This window comes from Megachile rotundata, chromosome 9 (genome assembly GCF_050947335.1).
Source record: "Megachile rotundata isolate GNS110a chromosome 9, iyMegRotu1, whole genome shotgun sequence".
In the NCBI taxonomy this organism is placed as follows: domain Eukaryota; kingdom Metazoa; phylum Arthropoda; class Insecta; order Hymenoptera; family Megachilidae; genus Megachile; species Megachile rotundata.
The window spans coordinates 5,549,951-5,572,695 of record NC_134991.1 but is presented as its reverse complement, the minus strand read 5'-3'; the positions used below and the strand labels follow the sequence as shown (position 1 = coordinate 5,572,695).

General features: G+C 37.3%; 2 protein-coding genes across 3 annotated transcripts in view; one reads left to right on the top strand and one right to left on the bottom strand.

Annotated features, from left to right (window-relative positions):
* Nucleotides 1-17,185, top strand: part of otp (orthopedia homeobox) — a 42,359-nt gene extending 25,174 nt beyond the window's left edge. For both annotated transcript variants that reach the window (XM_012292460.2, XM_076535233.1), the window contains exons 4-6: nucleotides 4,197-4,374; nucleotides 6,055-6,234; nucleotides 12,074-17,185. In XM_012292460.2, the coding sequence (XP_012147850.1) occupies nucleotides 4,197-4,374; nucleotides 6,055-6,234; nucleotides 12,074-12,411 (696 nt within the window). In that variant the 3' untranslated portion in view covers nucleotides 12,412-17,185. The remainder of the gene's footprint in view (nucleotides 1-4,196; nucleotides 4,375-6,054; nucleotides 6,235-12,073) is intronic.
* A 103-nt stretch (nucleotides 17,186-17,288) lies between these two features.
* Nucleotides 17,289-22,374, bottom strand: LOC100882634 (peptidyl-alpha-hydroxyglycine alpha-amidating lyase 1). Its single transcript, XM_076535232.1, has 6 exons — nucleotides 22,028-22,374; nucleotides 21,734-21,923; nucleotides 21,030-21,662; nucleotides 20,536-20,955; nucleotides 20,213-20,422; nucleotides 17,289-18,815 (listed from the first exon to the last, which is right to left on the bottom strand). Exons 1-6 carry the CDS (start codon nucleotides 22,121-22,123, stop codon nucleotides 18,607-18,609), a joined length of 1,758 nt encoding a protein of 585 aa, XP_076391347.1. The 5' UTR covers nucleotides 22,124-22,374; the 3' UTR covers nucleotides 17,289-18,606.
* Between the last annotated feature and the right edge of the window lie 371 nt (nucleotides 22,375-22,745).

Genomic DNA, 22,745 nt, shown 5'->3' with positions numbered 1-22,745 from the left:
AAAAAAATTCCAGAGGCCCACTTTCGAAAACGGTAATTTTCCATGAGCGGCAGATACGACGTTCTAATTAGCTAATTATCTAGGGGTGACGCGTTAGCGGTCTCGCAACGGAACGTTAAATTCACACGGACTCCTCGGTCCACTCGTGTACAATGAATCGCGCCTGACAATAATCGTTTATGCAAATTCCGCGTCAACTTGGTGGGTCGGTTGGAACCGTCGGATAAATCCGCAGCTCGCATCACCGGCAGAAAAAGTAAATCTCGTTTAACGAAGAGCGTAATTAAACCGCGTGAATGGGGCGTTCTAATAAATTCTCACGGTTTCGAAACACGTTCCATGGCGGGCTCGTTGAAAACGCGAAATACGGCTGACCGACGATAGAAATTCCCTTACGGACATAGAAATGCGACACGGTATTGCCGGATAGCGGTGAACGGCTCGTTCGTTCCAATCGAACGTCGGTACGTGGCCGTCATCGCGACTGATGCTGATTATTCGAGAGCATTTCAGCTCGTTTTCACCCTCACCGTGATTCCAGGTGCTTCCTGGGAACAGCTGCTCTGGCGCACGCGCCTCACAACCGAAGTGATTGATCAATTTTTAAAAAGCAATGTTCCTAATTGACCCGCACGAAAGCAACCTTAGTCATCGAAAGGTGTGGACCTTCGATCCGAACGTTTGCCTCAAACCTTCACCTTTACTGTGTTAACTGACCATCTTCGAAATTTTATTCTATTCATGCACGTTGGATGCACAACCCCTCAGCAGAAAATGTAGAAGATTGCTGTCTTAGAGAACACGATGCACCCGACAGACATTCTCGCTCCTCGGAGAACAAAGAAAAATATCGCAAAAATGCTGGTGTTATATGTAATACATTAGAGGCCTCTAGTAATATGGAAATGTTGATTAGTGAATGTACATCAATATTAATCGCGAATTCCGCGAAGACCGCATTCGAGAATAATTTACAGCGTCATTGTCCAAATAGTTGCGTCCACAGATGACGTGAAAGGAAAGCGTATCGATTCGCGAGGTCATTTAACGGCGACTATAGGTAGTTTTTAAAGTGCCTGAAATTTAACGAGCACTGATCTATTGATCACACTAGGTATGCAATTAGCGCAGAAACATTCGAACTAACCACCTTTGTCCGCGTGTCGTCATGGAGAACGATAGTTTCGCGTGATTACTCGACCCGTATCGTCATATTTATAATTAACGCAATTTAATTGGTATTCGTAATCGCCCCTAACCGCGAGTCATTCGAGGTATTCTATACGTTGGTTATTAACGATAGTTCGATATATGGGTATTGAATAAAAATCAGATTTTCTGTTCAGGGCGTAAAGAGATCGTCGATCGTCGGACGCACGAAAGCTCTCGTTTTGCGTGCAGTTATTTCGTAACAAGAGTCATTAGCATTCACCTGCGTTAATTAACGGAAGTTCTAGCGTGCGTACATATGCAGGATGCATCAGCCACGCGCGGCGGGGAGGGAGGGTGCAAGTGATAATGCGCGATATATACGTGCGACAGTCCCTTGTGCTTTTTCCCTCTTCTGGCCTGGTGCCGTCGATGCTCACGTGGCGTGTAACAGCAAATTATCCACGGGCTTTTAGCCGCCAGTTCTGCTGTAGTTGTACCGTGAAATCGTGCCAACCACACCCACGAACGCCGGCAAGAAACATTGACAACGCCGGCAAGACAAAAGGGATCGAGGGGGAGGATTTTGCATATTCGAACCGAGATTGCTTCCTAAACGATTCCTCTTTCGTCACGCTACCTGAGCAAATATTCGCAACCGAGCTTTTCCGACACATTTCATCTTTGCAGATTTAGATAGACAGTATTATCGTTAAATGCTACGCCAATGGGCGATCCATAGACACTGATTTGATCCCAATGCACTTAACACCCATCCAGCTCTAATGCTACTCTCTCGTCACGAGCGTTCATCCTTGAGAGGCAACAGACGTGCCAGATGTTCCTAAGCTTCGCCAAATGAACCGATATCCCCATAGACGGTATACGGGTCAAATCATTTTTGTCCTATCTGGTAAATATGGTGCACAGGAATCTTATTCTACTTCTTTTTCATTTAGACTGTTTATGCTAGGATGACACACGTTCTACACTTCTGACACATACACATGTGATCACACTAAGTGATCAAGTTTAGTGCTTGCAATCAGACTTAGATTGATTGCTGAGTAGCGTTTAATATTTTCTGTCAGACTTTGTGTTAAAACACACAAAACACTCAACTGCTGAAGGGCGCCATTTTTATAATTTTCAACTTGTACACCTTTCATCCTTAAAATTTTTAGACAAGTAGCTAGGAAGCACAAAAACTAGCTGACAAGTAGCCAGACAAGCAGATAAGATTAAAAATAAAGACCTGATAAGTTTGACTCTTGGATACTGACAGTACTAGTTACTTGTCTGGTAACTTGTCTGACTACTTGTCTACTCTAAACACAACCTAATAGTACAAAGTTGCAAAGAACATAATGAAACACATGAGGATTGTTAATAAACGTGCCTGTTCAATTATCATACATTATTTTAAGACAGTCAGTACAGTAAACACAATCTTTCTTTATAATTTGCCAGCACATCTGAAACTGTTAGACTTCAGCGGTCATAGAATGTACCTTCAAGTAGACCTACTTGTATGGTCAAGTTCAGGATTTTAATTGTGAAGATTTTTTGAAGACTTACGAAATTATACCATTGTATCACAATTCATCGAAATCATGTGATAACTCTAATATAGGTAGACAGTCCATGACATGTGAGAATCATATGAATGATCATATGAGATTATAGAGAGCTAATGAAGCACACAAGATAGTCCACATAAGAATACCTTCTATCTAAATGTAACTCGGATGTTGTCGAAGAAAATCAACATCCAAAAGGCAATGTATAGTTAGAACAAGAGTTTTCATTCCGTGGGAAGTTGATGTCTGATAATAAAGCGTCTTCGCGTTAGAAATCCGACGATCGCTTTCCGGCAATACCTGGAGTACAGTGGAGCGTGTAAATCCCATATATCCAATTAGATTCGTATAATCCCTGCATGTTAGCAGAGGGTGTCTCCACCCCTCGAGCTGGTTGGTTTGTCTCGTTTCCTCTTGGCGTGCCGGAAGCAAAGCTCGGTTACTCTCGCAGGTACGAAACGCGTTGCTACGTTGTGCGTCGGAGGCGCAAGCGCAGATCCGTGCTCTAATGCTAAAGTACTAATTTATGGGCACATATGAGATGGCTATAGCGCGCTTTACCGTGCCAGGAAAGGGACTGTAGTCCGTGGAACAAGGGGTGGAAGAGGTTGGGGATGGTGGGGATGTAGGCCGAGGGTATATCGGAGAACACAGGGGTGGGCTTTGCATGCGATATCAATAAATCAAGTCCCCGGGACCCCGGCAGCTTAGGGGGCCACTACGTGGCCAGAATCAACAGCTCATAACGTCGGCTAATAGCTACTCGCCCTGGGGTCGAAGATATTGTCGTAACACCCAGGGACATCTTAACGTCTCGCGCCGAATTTGCTTTCGGGAAAGAATCGTCTCAAAAGAGGACACGATTTACTCGATGTACATTACCTTTTCGAATACCATTTTTTAGTATTATAGCGTCGACACCTGTATTTTAAAACACGCTCTGCAAAATTCCGATTTGAATCTCTAAAAGAATTTTAATCGTATTAAATGAATTTATGAAATATAGCGAGTGATAGAAACTTAATAGGTTAGAATCGTGCAAAGGTTTTTACATTATATTTCAGGGTTTTAAATGTGTTTTCCGATATCCTTTGATTTATGCATCGTGCACTCTATTCTCATACCAATCGTAATAAAAACTAATCATAATGATATATTAATATACCTTAAGTAAACATTAATTACGAATAAGTAATTAAAGCAAAAACCGATAACAAGCAATTATACTTCAGCTTCTGTATTAAATTTATCTAATTCTAACCGAATGTTTTAAAATAGCCCACATTTTTTTAGCATCGGGAAGCTCGCGGCACGAAAGCAGCACGAATTTATACATAGAACAATCTAACACTTTTATAACTTACCGCAAGAATAATTTAACAGTCACGCGACCGTTCCATGTTCTATGACGATAATATCTACCACTTACCAGTTCGATGGAATCCTTGAATAATTGAACGTTTGCAGGTGTGGTTTCAAAATCGCCGAGCAAAATGGAAAAAAAGGAGGAAGTCCACGCCGGTTTACCGTTCCGCGGGCACGTTGCTGCCATCTCATGGCCTGCCACCGTTCGGCCCGATGGGCTCCGACCTGTGCGGTGCTGGAATGTTTCATGGATCTGCTGAGAGATGGGGAATGGGAACAGGTTAGATACATTCACTTTTATTTTTGCAATAGACAAATACGATTTGTAGACAAATAAGGTTTATGTAAGTTGGTCCTGGAATGTGGAGGTGTTGGGGGACGCAGGAGTTGGAGGACACAGAAGATGATTGTAAGGATGGGTCTAGGGATCTTCAGGGGTATTGGGGGATGTAGGAATAGGGGATATAGGTATTTGGAGATGTAGAAATTAAGAAAGCCAGAAATTGGATGATGTGAGGGTGGTAGTGGAAGATGTACGAATAGAGGGTGTAGGTATCTGAAGATGTAGGAATAGGGATATAGGTGTTTGGAGATGTAGGAATCTGGGAATATAAGGACCTGGGAATATATAGAAATTGGGAGATTTGAAGATCAAGGTATATTGAAATCGGAGATGTAGAAATTTTGGGAATATTGGGATCTGTAGATATAAAAATTAGAAGATGTAAAAATAGGTGATGTAGGTATTTGGAGACGTAGGAATCTGGAAATATAGAGATCCGGGAATATAGAAATTGGGAGATTTGGAGATCAAGGTATATTGAAATCAGGGGATGTAGAAATCTGGGAATACTGGGATCTGTAGATATAAAAATTGGGAGATGTAGAAATAGGAGATGTAGATATCTATGCAGGTAATAATTTAGAAACTTAGCATCTAAAGATCCAGTAATCTACTAATCCACTCATCCAGCCATCTACTCATCTAGCCATCTATTCATCTAGCCATCTACTCATCTAGCAATCCACTCATCTATCTATCTTCTCATTTACCCATCTACTCATCCTGCCATCTACTCACCTAGCAATCTACTTATCCAACCATCTAATCATCAAACCACACAAACATCCACAACCCTAAAAATCTACCAACACAAAAATGCAACAACCCATCCTATTATTTCTCATTCTTCTATCATCCCCATTTCTCCCTAACCTAACCGCCTTTAACAAACACCCTTCCTCCCAATTGATTCTCCACAAAAAGCAATACCAGCACAACTATAGTTAACCGAACAAATAGTAAAATATAAAACGCGAAATTACACCGCTGACAGGAAAGTTCTTGCTCTATTTTAATCGTACTTCACACGTCAAACATGTATAATCATATTATCATTGGTCCACAGAATAGCTAGAGGGGTGCGAGGTCTTAAATAGCCAGATCATAGACGAAGTCTCAATAGCATTCTGTCTTTAATTCAATTCCGCGTGTCTATCGAGCAGGACAGTTTAAATTGCCTCGTGGATTCCATGGATTTTGATCGACTGTGTGTCATCTTTTCCTCGCGATACTATTTTTATTGCTTCTTTTAAACTGCTTTAGGTTATAGACCGTTCTTTATCGCAGCTTATACTCTTCATTTGATGTCTCATAAAATTTTTTGGCATATTAAAATTTTCTTTGGGATTTTTTCTTGTATTCCGCAAACTTCATACATTTTGATCGACTGCATGTTATCTTTTCCTCAAGATATTATTTTTATTGCTTCTTTTAAACTGCTCCAGCTAATAAACCGCTCTCTATGACAGTCTTTACTCTTCATTTGATATCTCACGAAATTTTGTAGCATGTTAAAATTTTCTTTGAGGATTTTTGTCGTGCCGATGAACTTCATAATAGACAAATAAAATCAATATGAGTAAAATCGACGTTTAATCGAAATCACTTGTTTCACAGGTCTCGGACAATTAGGCCAAGGAAGTATGACGATGGGCGGTTTCGGCCAAAGTTTAGGACAACTTGGTCAACAAAGTACGGGCAGCCTGGGTTCCAGCTTGGGTCTTGGTAATTCTGGCCTCCCGATCAGCAGTCCGTCGCAGACCGTCTATCAAGCTAGTTACGGACTGAATTCCCTCGGTAAGCTAAATTCCCTAAATAGTTACCTAAGAACCCAGAAATTCTTCCAAATAAATTTATTATCGTCTCGTTTAATTCGAATTAAATGAATCGCCGCGTTGGATTGTTACATGTTAAACGGTCCATTTGCCCACGTAAAAATAGAACTTGTAATCTACTAGTTCGAAGCTTCCAAATTGCTTCATAAACTTTTCACGAATGTTTCTGAAGGATCTTATCGTTCGTTGACTTTAATAATCGTTATCGATAACTGACTGTTTTATAACAAAATAAGGATTGTATTAATACAATCGTATAGGTTTATTTTGAAAAACAAGCTGGGTACTTTGAAATAATTTTATATGAAATGTTAGACTCTGTATTTCAAATTGAATTACTAAAAAAAAAGAGTAGAAGTAGAAGACATTTCTTGAGGGAAAATTTTGTCGTTGAATGTCAATGTCATAGAAGATGATTTTCTTCAGAAGTGTCATATTTACTTGCATTCTTCAACTCTGTATTTTTAATTGAATTTCTAAAAAAAATGAGTAGAAGCAAAAGGCATTTTTTGGGGGAAAATTTTGTCATTGAATGTCAATGTCATAGAAGATCCTCTCAGAAACACCATATTTACTTGCATTCTTCAGCCACCATCTTCAAAATATCAAAACGTTTGTCCAAGTAATTTGAAATGTCAAGTTCGATAGAGAAGCGTTACTTTATGGCAGTTTTTATGCAACGACCAAATAAGATCATAAGTGGAGCGAATTAACACTGGAATATTTATGCAATACAAGAACAGCCGAAACGTTTATAACCGGTCGATTCTACGAGGTCGTTAAGAACAGCAATAAAAGTTTGTGTGCCGGTGTTTAAAACGTGATTTAGACCGGCATAGATCGCAAACGGATCTTTTTAGGAGAGGAATATTTTCCATCCCGAGACGAATATTAACGCGACGGACAAACGCAGACGCTTATAGCCGATTCGATAATCGTCTTGCCAAACTTTTGGACCGTGACCCTCTAAAAAAGACGATGTGCAAACAGTATCGAGGCAACCCGGTACCTCTTTGACGAAGTCGTTAAACGTTACGGTGCATTATCGCTCGAAGGGGTTATGCGGCTGCATGTAAGGAATTTGAGACAGAAACATAAACTCCGTCCTCTTGTCTGTTTACGCAGGCAAACTTCGAGCCCGGTCTCACACCTAGGTGCGAGATCTTTCGCTGTATGTTTACCATAACATCCCGATGCAACCTGTCTTGGTTGAGTTACGCTTCACCTTATCCAGGGACCTTGTACCTTCGAAGACGAGCTGCCTCGAAACGTGTGTGAAATTCTTTGTCTCACCAAATTTTACCCATTGCTCCGAAGTTCTCAGAGTTTTAAAGAACATTGAAGAATGCGGAAATGTTCGGAATCGAGACATATTTGGGGCAGTTTTGATGCAGTCGACAGTTTCACAAGATAGATCTTTCATTTTCTTTAGTAATTTGACATTGCATAGGGTTCTGTGATACTACGGTTTTTGGAATCTTCTAGGTGAAATAGTAGGTTGAAAATATTGTAGTAGACTGTTGTATTCTTCATCTTTGGAAATTGTGGCAGATGATTTCTTCAAATTACATATGGATAGGAGATGGATAGAAAGTTAAGGTCTTGTATCGTATGATTGTGTGGTAATTTAACGCGGGGTAAATCGACGAATGATTATTCAATGCTTAGTAATTGAATGTATGGTAAATAAGCGCGTAGCAATATAACGCGAGGTGGTACAACGCGTGGTAATACGACATGTGGCTATATAATGCGTGGTAATTTGATACGTGTTAATTTATCTATGTGTGACAATGTAACGCGTGGTATTTCGGTATGCGTGGCGATATAATGCGTAGTAATGTGGGACGCGTGGCGATATAACGCGTAGTAATGTGGGACGCGTAGTAATTCGGCAAATGGCGATATAGCACGCAGTAATTCGAGACGCATGGTGATATAACGCGAGGTAATTCGGGATGCGTGGCGATATAACGCGAGGTAATTCGGGACGCGTGGCGATATAACGCGAGATAATTCGGGACACATAGTAATTTCACAAATGGCGATATAACGCGTAGTAATTCGGAATGCGTGGCGATATAACGCGTACTAATTCGGAATGCGTAGCGATATAGCGCGTAATAATTCGGAACGCGTAATAATTCGACATACGGCGATATAACGCGTAGTAATTCAACATATAGCAATATAACGCGAGTCTCTATAACACGCAAAAAAATAACACTTCACAATAACATCCTATAACAGTATAACACTATTAACCCCAATAACCCGAAAAAACAAAAATAATTTTCTTCGAACGCGAAATTTTTTCTAAATAAGAAATAAAATAAAGTCGGTGAAACAGAAATCCATAATTGAACTATACATTTTTCCTAATCATTTATCTTCCTCGTTCCATCCATTTCTTCCTTGTCACAGTGATTCATATTTAAAAACATCATATCAGATTTCGTCAGCACCAAATACATAGTGACACGTCTAAACAGATTAATTATAACCGGTATATTCGATATCACCGCTCACGGAGGTCAACAACACCTAAGATCAGTTTTTCCGATATAGACCTTCGATGAAAAGGGAATCACGTTTTGTCAGTCTTTCAATATTTCATTGTTCATTTCCGATGACTTCAATTACAACAGCTTTTTGCGGCGACAATTGAAAAGCAGTGTCTACGATGAAAAATTGGATCGTATGATAGTTGAAATTGAAGTACATCACTTATGGTGGACGGAAATAGTAATGGTACGTCAAGTTTCACTCTGTTAAATATAAATACCGATTGAAATATTATCTTCCAGTATTTTAATAGACTGTACGATATAATGTACATAGATCAAACAGCATTATTTCTTTTAGACGTTTTTTGTACTTCACACATGTGAACACATATGAACTCTAATGCAGAATATATTAAATCTATCATATTTTGAAGTTAGATTTTCATGCTTCAGAAACTACATCTTATCCAATAGTAATTATTTTACTCCAAAACAATTCTCATTTAGACTTCAAAATAATTGTATAAAATAACAATAACATATGCTCACATGTGTGACTTAATATGGTTCGGCTTAAACCTATCACTACTAAATTATAATCATGAAAAGCAGAATATAAAATCACACAGATGTTTTTATACACGTACATATTAATCCTATCTCAAGTGATAAGAAATATATTCAAATCACCATTTGACGGTAGCAAACAAGTTAAAGTGTCAGATATGTCTTCATATGAAATCAAGCGAAACTTAGTTGCAAAAAGGACGGGGGTTCGATGGCGAAACTGTCTTTAGGTGTAGCACAGTTTCACAATGTACTAATGTGAGCGTGTCTCAAACGCGAACGTACGTGTGTACATACGTAACACGTACAAGGTGTCAATTATCACGTATTATCGCCGCGGGGCAGGTAGCGTCAACCGACAGTAGAAGAAGGAGGAAAAAAATTACCGTTCCACAGACGCGATTCATCATACGTGTGGTTCATGTGGACTCGCTTTAAGGTAGATGCCAGTACACCGTGGCTGACCACAGTCAGTTATCCGCTTTTACTCGTCGGTAATGTCTAAGGCAAACACCTTTTAGAGAAACGTCTTATTTTTCGGTTTTTGACGATGATTAGCATCGAACGGTAGCGTGGCCGAGGTTCACCGGTTTTCGAGTCGATTACGGGCCTCTATTTTGTTTAGCCTCGTCTAGTGGCGGCGGTCGAAAGAACGAGGTGTAAATTAACTGTGGCCAAAAATGCCCGACTTTCGAATCGCGATCGACCCCCTGAGACCTCTTTCGATTATAGTATGTTTGGGATTGAGATAAGCTGTGGGAGTGAAGTGTAGGGGAGGTCTGCTCTTGATTTTAGGGGACTTAGTATATAAACTTTAATAATTTCAAATCTTCAAATTCCTAATTCCCTAAATCTCTGATTCTCTGAATGATCAAATCACCAAATTCCTAATTCCATAAATTTCAAAGCCCTCAAGTTCCCAATTTCCCAAATTCTCAAATCCTCAAATTCTTAATTTCCAAATCCCTCATTCTCCAAATCCCTAATTCCCCGAATTCTCAAATCACCAAATTTCTAATTCCCCAAATCTCCAAGTCCCCAAGTTCCCAATATCCCAAATTCTCAAATCCCCAATTTCTTAATTCCCAAGTCCCTAATTCCCCGAATTCCCCAAATCCCTAATCCTCCAACCCCCTAATTCCCCAAATCCTTAATCCTCCAACCCTCTAATTCCCCAAATCCCTAATCCTCCTACCCCCAAATAACAAAAACTTTCACTCCTTTCCCCCCAGAAACCACATAACTCTCGAAAAAGAGAAAGCGATGTACTCACACGACCGAACGAAAGAAATAAAAAATAATTAATATTAATTGAGTCCGCCGCAGCGTGTTAATAACTAATCATTCCGTTAATTAGCAGATTGTACAATTTATCAATGGACGCTGATCGAGCCGTCTACAAAAGCACCACGGAATCAGTTGTCCATTAGTTATTCCATTGTTTCCATAAAGCTTCCTAAAAGGGACAACTGTCCGCAAACCCGTGTACTCGCAACGATACCGTCATAAAAACGATCCCTTTTCCTTGTTTTTCTCCCGGAGCCCACCAACGTGGATACGGAAACGACTTTACAACACCCGGTAGCACTACCCCTAACACTTTGTGAGTCTACCGTATTAATATCTACCGCGAAGAAGGGAAACGTTCTACCGTGTACCTGACGCACTTGTGAATTGCCCTTTCGCTACCTGACTACAGGAATTTCTGGATAGTCGATTCACGAATTAACGATGTTGGAGTCTTCTAGTTTCTATATTCTACTACTGATTTTCTTAATTTTGTTCGTTGATATTAATTTTTGAATTCTGGATCACATATGTAGTTTAATGTTTAAGTATAGACTGTGTATTCGTTTCAGTTATGGGTATTGTTTACTTTTAACTTACTACTATGTACTTTTAGTTACATTTGATTTGAAATTAAAAGTACAGAAGAATGATAAATAAATGATACAAAGTATATTCATCGTTTCTTCATCTTGATAAAAATTATTATAGGTTTCAAAAGTGTCATAGTTTTGTATTATTGTTTACAGTCCTTTGACCAGCTTGATAGTTTTAGACGCGTTTATCGAGTTAAGGTTGTCGCTTACTTTGCAAAGCTGAAGTCGTAGGAGCAACTTTGATACTCGTGTACATTAATAATACGAATATGTCGATGTCGATCTTGCTGTTTAGATGCTGCCACGTGAGCGACAACTCTTACGTTAACTACAACAAAAGTAGTTTTAAACGACGCTGAACATTGCACTGAGTATGCCAACGCATGCGTATTAATATGGACATCAATACATGACTATTAGACACAAAGTGATAGCAGAAAAATTAGACAACTTCCATTTAACATTTTTAAATTTTTAATAGACAACATAATATCAGTTTAACTTCTCTTCAGTTTATGTATATATGAAAGTAGCTTATTACATAAAACATGTGGATATCTTTACATTAATATTTTATTTCGAATCAAATAATAAAGATATATTGCATGCGACTCTCAAGCAATGTGACCTCTAACTAAAACTATCAAACTGATCAAAGCGACTTGTTAAAATATAATTTACCTTGTGACATATTCTATGCATCCATTTTGCAATCGCAAATTGAGATTGTTCAACCCTGTAAAAATCATTCTTGTCCCCTCAGTACAAAACAATACTTAAGTCCAACAGAATTCAACCTAAAAGGTTAAACGTCAGATAAAGAAGGTTAAATTATAATTTGCAGGGGGTGTGCACGTGACGGCGTCTCGGGGTTCGCCTCCAGGAGGCTCGAGCGTGGGCGGAGGTCAGGGTGGCGGTCTAGGATCGGCCTTGAACTGCGGTCAGGGCTCGCCAGGGACGACTTCCGGTAGCGGAGGCGGTGGCGGTGGCGGCGGTGGTGTTTCCTGTGTGGCTGCCGACGTGAACGTGACCGAAGCGTCGGATTGGAGAGACGCCCACAGCATCGCGGCGCTCAGGCGTCGTGCCTCGGATACGTCGCAACAATACAGTCCACAACCACCGCCACCGCCAGCAGGACCACCTCAATATGCCCACGACATAGAGTACAATTCCGTTTACTGAGCTGCTCCGGGATTCTCCGTTTACTCTACGACTGGTTCCATCGGGGATTTCGAGGACGATCGATTCCCTTGGTGGACGACGAGACCCTTCCGGGCAGTCCATGTGCAGGGTAACGCGTGATCGGAGGAAATACTTGTTGCTATTTCGTGGTTCACCACTACGTGATCTTTTCCTCATGGTTTATGTTCGAGGCTGGAAAATTTGGGGATAATCCTTTATCTAAGGATGAGCTACAACGAATTTTCTCTCATTTATAATTGTAACGTTGGATTCGAGGTTCGAAGTAGTGATGGGTAGTATCCGCCAGAGTGCGGGACATGGTGTACATGGTTCGTGGTCTGTGAAAATTGTTTTCAAGTTTAATTTAGTAATTCGAAAATTACAGTGTACAACTTGACAAAGTTGTGAATCCCAAAATTTGCAAATGTGGAAACTAAAAAATCCTGTAAACCTGTCATTTGCCCGTCACAGCTCAAAACCTAGCTTCCAATATAACAAACTAATAACAAATAACGTGGTGCAATCACGAAGAAAGCTAAGCATTTCTTCTTCCACTACGCGTGACCGTGAAGTTCAGAATGTGAAACTGAAGAAAGAGGAAGTTTTCGAAAGGACGATAAAGTGGAAACGGAAGGTTTGAGATGTAATAGAAAACGACTTCTGCGTGTAACATTGAAGAAGCTGTGCAACACTGGTTACTTAATATATGCATACATTAACGCTGTCACCGGTGCTCGTCGGACAATTTTAAACTCGATGTACAGGAGTTTTCGTGCGACATCTTCGTTGTTTTTGAAGAAACAAAGAAAGATGAATCGTACGGGAAGTCGCGCACATCCTTCAATTCCGATTACAGATTCAACGTTCATTTGAACGTTTACTTTAAATCTTCAGAATCTTTGAAGCAAGGTTAAGTGCAATCTAAACGAGTATTTGTTTGAACGTGAACGATTAATTTATTATATGCGTTACGTACTGTTTCAATAATGGAGTTTTTAGGATTACACGTAAGAATTCGCGACACGGTGTGACGAAAAGTATACGACAAGTTATTATAGTAATTATGTATGGTATTGTAAATATAGCAAAAAATTATGATCATTACCGGTAAGTATTGCGTACAATTAAATGGCTAAGTTATTTTTACTTGACCAGTTTAGCACACGATCCAGCTTGCAGTTCCTTTTACAAATCCGTCAGAAACCAAAGGAAATCCTTCGATTTTCAGCGAATTTCACACGTTCACGCGAAATGACCACGGAGCCTGTTCAACGATCGCATCAAGCTTTAATAACGATTTAAAAAAAGCTAGTCTCTTTGTTCGGCTTTGTATCAGACTGGCTATCTGAAGAAGTTTTGATCGCTTCGAGAATAACAGGCTGTATGTGTGTATCGTTGAATCTTGCATGAGAGGATAGAGTATTTCGAGTAATTAACCCTCGGACGGTGCATCAATACCATTCTTTTCAATTTTTAGTCTTCAATCTTTAAATTGACACTTATTGTCAATTTTATTGTAAATTGACAATTTGAATAATAAATTTCTTATTATTGTAAATTGACACCTTTTTGGTAGTCACTGTGTTAGTGGACTTACTAATATAGGTCTTTTCAATCACTTTGTAATGTATCATTTTTCAAACCTTTCAAATTGCAGAGTCAGTACTTCAAAATTATGAAGTTATATATTTTCGAACTTTACGTCACAAAGTTTAATAAATTTGACATTACAAAATTTCCAGTGCTTAAACTTATAAAATTAAACTTGCGAAGACCTGGACTTTCAAGACCCTAATTTCCATAGTCCTAAACCTCCAATCCCAAAAGTTTCATAGTTTCAATCTTACAGAGTCCCAAACGTGCAAAGTCCCAAACTTGCAAGACCCTAAATTCTTAAGGTTCCCAGTTGCAAAGTTTTTAACCTTCATGAGTCCCAAATTTCTAAGGTTCCAATTCTTCAAGGTCCCAAACTTCTAAGATCCCAAATTTTCAACGTCCCAATCTTTCAAGGTGTCAAACTTCCAAATGTCAAAAATTTCTAAAATTCCATCTTGCAAGGTCCTAAGCTTCCAAAATCCCAAATCTGCAAGGTCCCAAACTTCCGAAGCCCCAAACTTGCAAGATCTCAAACTTCCAAAGCCCCAAACTTGCAAGGTTCTAAACTTTCAAAGTCCCAAACTTGCAAGGATCCAAACTTCCAAAGTCTCAAACTTGCAAGGGCCCAAACTTCCAAAGTCCCAAACTTGCAAGGACCCAAACTTTCAAAGTCCCAAACTTGCAAGGGCCCAAACTTCCAAAGTCCCAAACTTGCAAGGACCCAAACTTCCAAAGTCCCAAACTTACAAGGGCCCAAACTTCCAAAGTCCCAAACTTGCAAGGACCCAAACTTCCAAAATCCCAAACTTGTAAGATCTCAAACTTCCAAAGCTCCAAACTTGCAAGGTTCCAAACTTTCAAAGTCCCAAACTTGCAAGGGCCCAAACTTCCAAAGTCCCAAACTTGCAAGGGCCCAAACTTCCAAAGTCCCAAACTTGCAAGGGCCCAAACTTCCAAAGTCCCAAACTTGCAAGGATCCAAACTTCCAAAGTCCCAAACTTACAAGGGCTCAAATTTCCAAGGTCCCAAGCTTCTAATATCCCAAACTTGCAAGGGCCCAAACTTCCAAGGTCCCAAATTTCCAAAGTCCTAAACTTACAAGATGCAAAATTCTCAAAGTTCGACACTTTGTTTTAAATTCTAAGTGTCTCAAAATTCTAAAGTCTCAATCTTCCAAAGTCCCAAATTTGCAAGATCCCAAATCCCAAACTTCTAAAATCTGAAATTGACAAAGTAATTTTCAGTGAATACCATTCGGGGGTTAAACTACAAGTTAGCACCTTCGTATATCGCAATTCCCGGCAAACCTAGAACGCTATAAATATAGATTGTTCTGTTGTTGTATACCGAGGCGTAAGTTTTGTAAATAGAGTATACGTCTAATATTAATAATAATCGAATATTATAAGCGGACCCGATATCTCATTTAAGAACGAACGCGAGTATACTTGGACATTGTGATATTTTGGGCCCGCTGTTCCCTTTATTTCTTCCAACAGCGACCAGCACACGATATTGCAAAGGGAAAAAGCGGTACCAGCAGCGACCGCGACCGACGACGAACGTCGATTATTCTAGTTACGAATTTACGGTAGTCTTAGGTACAACTTAGTGATAATACATGAAATTAACGAATATGCAGTTGTCAGTGTATCACTACGAAACGTATACGATTTTTAATGTACAAACATGAAAGATAAAAAAAATATTAACGAATGTGGTATGACCGCGTGACGAGGATGTATTCAAGGTATATCATCCTGCTGGTGTGAATTGTGTTCGGGATGAAATAATTTATACTCGAACTTTCGACTGTTCACTAGGGTGGTGATTATTTAATAAAAAGAAATTTCTTTGTATCTGATGGGTTCAACACTTTCCAATGGGGGTAGCAATTTTTGTCTCTGCGTATTTTTCAACGTATTGACTTAACATTGAAATATTATTACTGAGTATATTTGTGAACCAATAACTTTTAAGAACAGCCAATTCACATGTTTTACGGAATCTGTTTCGCAAATAATATCGTTAGCCTAATGTGGTATATTTTGTTGGCTAGTCGGAACTGCTTGAATAACAAATATTCGATGTTTTTGTTCTTCGTTAACAATCGAGTCCGTATTTTGAGGCTGATTTACCCTGATTCGTACTTAGTCATGCCTAGTAATCTAGCGTATGAATTCATTCTTTAAAGTACGATATTAATAAGCTAGTAGCAGTCTGAAATGTAATGAAATTTTAATCAAGCCAGTTTCTCCGTATAGAGAAGAAAAGTGTTAAGGTGTCCAAGCAATATTTTAAACGTTGAACTTTAATCACCTCCTTAATGTTCACTCGTTCTTTTCCTCTTCGTTCTCGTTTCCTTCCGTCGTGCATATTTTCTAAGCTACCGACTGTCACGTTTTTATACATATTTAAAAATAAGAACCGAACACGGTGCTTACGAGTGTAATTGAGTCATAGTTGAACACGCGAAAGACAGTAATATTTATTTATTATCACCTGCGTGAGTGGATCAAATGATTTGGTGGAAGTGTCGTGCTTGTTAAACGATCGAATTGAATTGCGTGGATATTTTGCAACGATTATATTATGGACATTTTTCTTTTCTTTTGGTCCGTTTGCGAGCGATTAACACGTATTTGATAAAATGTGCTGCACCAGAGTGGACTGACTTTATGCATCTTCAACACAAATCATTATCGTCGATGACCTTAATTAGTGATAAATAGAAGAATTTTAATTTTTATCGTTGTATAGTTGTGTATAGAGGACAACTAAGTGTGTAAAATAAATCATTATCTAAAAGTAGCCCTGTGTATATCGCCACACGTTATACCACCTAACAATGACTCTTCGATTGTATAGTAGTATAATTTCCATAGTCCTCTGACTTAGTTCCAGCGTTGCAAGATCCCAAACTTCCAAGGGCCCAAACTTGCAAGATTTTGAATTCTCAAAGTTTTACACTTTTAAAGTTTTAAATTTCCAAGTGTCCCAAACTTCTAAGGTTCCAATCTTCCAAGGTCCAAATTTTCAAGTTCCCAAATTCTTAAGTCCCAAAATTCCCAAGTCCCAAAATCTTAAATCCCAAAATTCCCCAGTCCTAAAATTTCCAAGTCCCAAAACTCCCAACTCCCAAAACTCCCAAGTCTCAAAATTTTAATTTTCATCGTTCTATAGTCATGTACAGAGGACAACTAAGTGTGTAAAATAAATCACTACCTAAAAGTAACCCTGTATATCACCACGCGTTATATCATCTAACAATGACTCTTCAATTGTATAGCAGTATAAACACCATTTTTATTTGAAAATATACATTTGCATATTGAAGAGTACATGTTTATAGTATTATGCATAGTATCCGTAGCGCGTAGAAATAAAACAATGTTAATCGAACGTTCAATCAATATTTGAAGAAGAAGTAAAATAGTAAAGATGAATGTTCAGCTCGCTAGATCAGGTACTAGGAAAATACTCTTTCATTGAACACATTTGTATGAGTGCAAACAAGAGACTACAAGACAAAGACAATCAAAGATACAGTTACTGCAGTTATGCTTTCAGTATTTCTAAAAGGATATGTTAATGCTTTACGGCAGATAGTTACATGATGTACCTTAGTACATACAACAAGAATTTGGTCGCTTTTTAAATATCATTTGCAAGGCCATTATTATCAGGTAAGTTACAGTATTTTTAAGTAAATATTCTTATGATTAATTCCTTTAAATATGGAATATACAGTAAGTTTTTTATAATTAGTATTTTCAACAAATAGAATATTCTCTATCGCCTATTATTTTACATAAACTTTAACGTTATTCAGGATAAATAATTTGATACAATGTTTGAAGTGATAAAATAATTCAATCTTTTAAACAGTTGCACTTTACCAGTTATCTTCACAGAAACTCTATTGAAAACTAGTTTTTAAAATTACAAAACTAATTCAGTCACGAAAAACAACATTTAAAATATCGGCAGTTTTTTAAAGTATCTAATTGCACCGTAGTCGTAAAAAGCAACTGTCGAATCTATTTACTTAACAGAAGCGCGAAAGCATTTTTAATTTTAAATTTGCCGCCAACACACAGAACACCCACATATATGTAACGCGGTATAACTTGTCTCTCAGTGTCGGATGTAAGGGAAGGATTATAATATCTTTATTCACAGAAATATTGATAGAAATGTGCCTAAAACGTGCAGTATCGGATGCAACATAAGGTAAGTAAAATAACAAATAAATAATATTCGAAATAAGATATTTAGATAGATATTATAGATATTTGTAAAACGCGGGAACTTTCAGTCATCGTCGATTACATTCGATCGGTTACAATGATGGTAACGTACGAATGCACAGCGAAGTCGTACCCGCTATTATATTAATTTTTTAGTAAATTAAATCTATTTCACCATTACGTCTTAATTAAACTAACGCATACTTAATTAAACGAGTGAAAGTGTGCTCTCAGAAGACAGTTATGAATTCGCAATTGAAACGTGTTTCACGAAATGTCATGGCATTTCATATTTGAATCCACATGCAGAGACAATATGTCGAAAATGAATTTGTCAAAATTGATACGATTAAATGATTTTCGTAAAACTATTTTCTGGATGTTCATCCTCCGAGGTTTCCGGTTCCGTGTTCAATTTACTAAAGTCTCGCGGGTTCGGCCGTTTCTGCAATATCTTGAAGCTTTTGCCTCTTCTGTTTTCCAACAGACCCGACAGTTTAAAGTTTTCTCGCCTCTCGGCTTCCCAGTGCATTCGTTTGCGCATTATTAACAAACACCCTGTTTACAACAAATAAATTTGCAATTAGAAAACATTTGGTTTTGAATGTACTTGTATTTGGTGACAATGGCACTCTGATCTCTTTTATTGTTTTCTATTTAAAATTTTCTCAACAACATGTAAAATTGCATTGAAATCTAATAGCTACATATTTTGAAGCATCATGCACTATGTATCGTTAAATACTTACATAATTATTGTTGAATATTACTGAAGTTAAAGAGGATAATAAGGGGAATAACAAAAAACATTGTTGAAATGAAAACATGTATATTTGCCTTTACAAGATGAGCATCTAAAATAAATAAATAATCATATACAAGTACAAAATAAAAAATGCAATGTTTTCAAATGAGTATGCGCAAAAAACATGTCAAAAAATCTTAAAAACATTCAGCTTTTCATACAATGTACTCTTGGTTTGTATACAATATAAAGTTCAATAGTTGGTCTATAAATAAAAGAATTATCTTTACATTTGTGCGATCACAGAAAAGTGTAAACAATATTTACATAATAAGTACATAAATTACTAAATATTCTATTGTTTAAATGGAAGTTAAACAGTTGAAAGCTAATCAATTAATATTCCATCGTTTGATCCCAATTTAGGAATAAACTACTTCATTTGTTTCTATGATAAAGTCTAGAAACTCAAATAGTTATTTTGCAGAATAGTAATATTAAATATTATTACTGTATTATAGTAATAATTTGCACAAGTATACTCTCAAATATATTTGGAGTAGAAATTGTAAATACTAGACTGGTATTCTCTTAAGTAAATTGTACATTTATATGCAACCCTCTTGTACTGGCCTAGTTTTAAAACAATCTTTGATAAAAAGATTGTAAATGCATTTACATTAAAAGTACTTAACAGTGTAAAGTATGAAGCAGAAATTGAAAATAATGTATTACAGCTCCTATGATATAAATATGTGAAACTGAAAGAAATAATAAAACAAAGCACCACGTTTTTTATAGTTTAAATAAAAATGCTAAAGTTTACAAAAATTTGGATTTCCTATTAAATTGTAAAATAGTATTATATAAGAGATACATGCAAAGCCAGTACAGAAGTTTGTCAAATTTTATGCTAATTATTTTTTAGCAAACTAGACAAAAGTACGTTCTCAGATTTTCATACATCTTAAATCATTGGTTGTTTTTTCCTTTACTGGCTATTTAAGAAGTTGCTTTGTTAAATGATATGTATAAGATTACTAAAATTAACTAGATTTGATAAAATTTCTACCAAACGTTTGATTCTGGCTAAACTAATCAACATGCGTGCACAACTATTATTCAATAACCCAAAATTAGTCAAATGAATATTCTTATTCGACTAGTTTTGAGAATTCGACAGCAGATTCATCATACTGAAACAATCTACCTCTTTTCTGACATCTTGCTACAACTGCAGCAATTGCTACACAGAGGGCAATAAAAATGACTGTTGCTGTAACAAGGGATAAGACTAATGTTGCAGTTGTAGTACCTCCAGAGGAAAGATTATCAGAGTTAGTATCCGTTAATGGTGCTAGTTCATGACGAGGGTTTATGCGTGTCACTGAATTTCCACTTTGTGTCGACGAATTTATGTCTGCAAAAAGTAACATTTTAAATTTCTTAGACGTTTTCTTGTCAAAAAAAAATTCTACATCTATGAATTGTTTCTTTGCTTTACTTAGTTATAAAGATTTAACATTATCTTACCTTGTAAAAATCTGTAAACAGTGTGTATGTTCAGTTCTACTACATATATTTCAGAACCATCATCGGACACAGCTATATCGTGGGGACTGTCCATATCATTTTTTGGTCCAAATTGAGATAATATATTTCCAGAATGAATATCAAGAACGAATCCTCGTATATGAACATTAAAATTCAGAGTTGGATCACGACCATTGATCAGGTAAAGCTTTTCTTTATTGTATGCTACACTATAAATTTTTGTACCGATGACAGCAGGATTTTTATATTCTTTATGGAATGTTCCATTGACTGTAGAAAAAGATAAAATTCGTCCATTTTCTCTATCAGCAACAAAAATCAATTTTAAGTCAGTAGCAAGAGCTAAAGCATGAGGTACAAAAAATGCATTTGGTGGAGGAACTTCTTCATACATGCTTCCTGCAAAATAAGATACATTTGAAATATGATAGGTTGTTATTCTTTAAGTAAATACATATGGAGAACAGATTTACCTCCTTCTCCCCAATGTCGGCCCCACTTTAAAATTCTTTCCCCTTTTGCATTAAATTTAATAATTCTGGAATTGCAATAACCATCACTTACAAAGAATTCATTATCATTCTGTACAGCCACTGCTGTTGGTTTGCAAAACCGTTTGTCATCATTTCCAGGTTCAAAAGGTATTCCAAGAATCAGTGATGGTTTAGGAACATAATCTTGAAACATGCTATTTACATCATCATCATCGTTAGAAAACATTTTTTCTTGACTATATTGCCTTTTCTTTATCTTCTTTGCATTTTCCATCATTGCTATATCCTTAGCATCAAATTTAAATACCTGGTGCAAAGCTACATCGGTAACCCAGTAATTTCCATTAGAATCTATTGTTAAACCATGCGGTAAATAAAACATGTTTGCACCCCATTCTGATATTATTCTTCCAGTCTTGTCCAGAAGAATTATAGTGTTTTCCCGAATTGGTCCTTTATTTCTATCAAATCTATTTTCATTATCAAATGTACTAATGTCCCAAATTCGTCCAGCTCTATGAAATATTCCAATGTTTTCATTTGGGTCTATTGATACTGCTGATATGTGACCAAACTTTGTATTATTTGCCCAATGGGAATCCCATACTATATCTGCACATACGAAGAAAAGAAATATATACAAGCTTCTTAAATTCTGTAGAGTTATCAAATATTTTACCCACTTTTGTCTAATGCATCTGAATTGTAGATATCTGAATTTATTGTACTTTTGGGTAAATAGCCATTCTTATACAATAGAGGCATTTGATTCCAATGTAATGCCAAAGATCCTCTATCCCTCTCATCGTTATCAGGATATTCAGGGTACTCATTTACCCCAAACTTTTGATCAGGCAAAGGTAAAGCTTTTTGCTGCAATAGTAAAAATAAAAATTGGACATCTTGTTAAATTATTCTACATTGTTATTCCATAGCTGTTTCTTTTTTCAGTCATAACAATTACTCTTGTCATTTACCTGAATTTTCAAGTAGTCCTGAAGACTCGCTTTGGCAGCACTTAAAACAAATAAAACTGAAATGCAACAGGCAATGTCATGTTGTAGATGCATCATCCTTAGACGAAACAGTCATTAGACTCTTCTGTTCTCGCTTTATTTCATTCAAACTATCCTTAATTATGCGACTAAACGTTAATTATGCTGCATAATATAATCTTAAGAAATTAAACACCGAATTCTGATGTGGGTCATCTCAAACTTACGAAACTGCCTCAAAGCCACGCGTATGTTCACTGACGTATGCAACAGGGAACACGAACAAACCATCTGGCGGCCATTCACTGAAATGCGTACAACAATTCGATTGATTGTAAAGGTTGATACTAATCTATACTACTGATTTTTATTGTTAATAGGTTCTGCGAGTCCGATAACATGCAAAGGTCTAGAGTTTCAAGAACAATAAGCAAGATTTAGTCTACAAATTATTGGCCGGTTGCTGTGGGGTTCGTAGAAAAAAATTGTTATTAAATATTGATCCAAAGTCTTTTGACGGATCATACCCATTATTACGGACATTGTTCGTTACTACTCTTGCGTCAATAAAGCACAAAAGATTATTTTATAAAAAAATTCTACTTTGTGTTAGTATCTTCACTCACCTATAGATGGTGATAGAAGTATTGTTTCTGAAGCTGTTATACAAAAATATAGAAAAATAAAGCTGCGAGATATT

What these genes read in the sequence shown, in the direction of transcription:
- LOC100882634 (XM_076535232.1), bottom strand. Translation starts at nt 22,123, where the DNA reads ATGATGCATCTACAACATGACATTGCCTGTTGCATTTCAGTTTTATTT. An exon ending in TTCAGATGCATTAGACAAAA is followed by an intron (nt 21,663 to 21,733) that starts GTGGGTAAAATA and finishes TCGTATGTGCAG; the next exon opens with ATATAGTATGGGATTCCCAT. An exon ending in CCGACATTGGGGAGAAGGAG is followed by an intron (nt 20,956 to 21,029) that starts GTAAATCTGTTC and finishes CTTATTTTGCAG; the next exon opens with GAAGCATGTATGAAGAAGTT.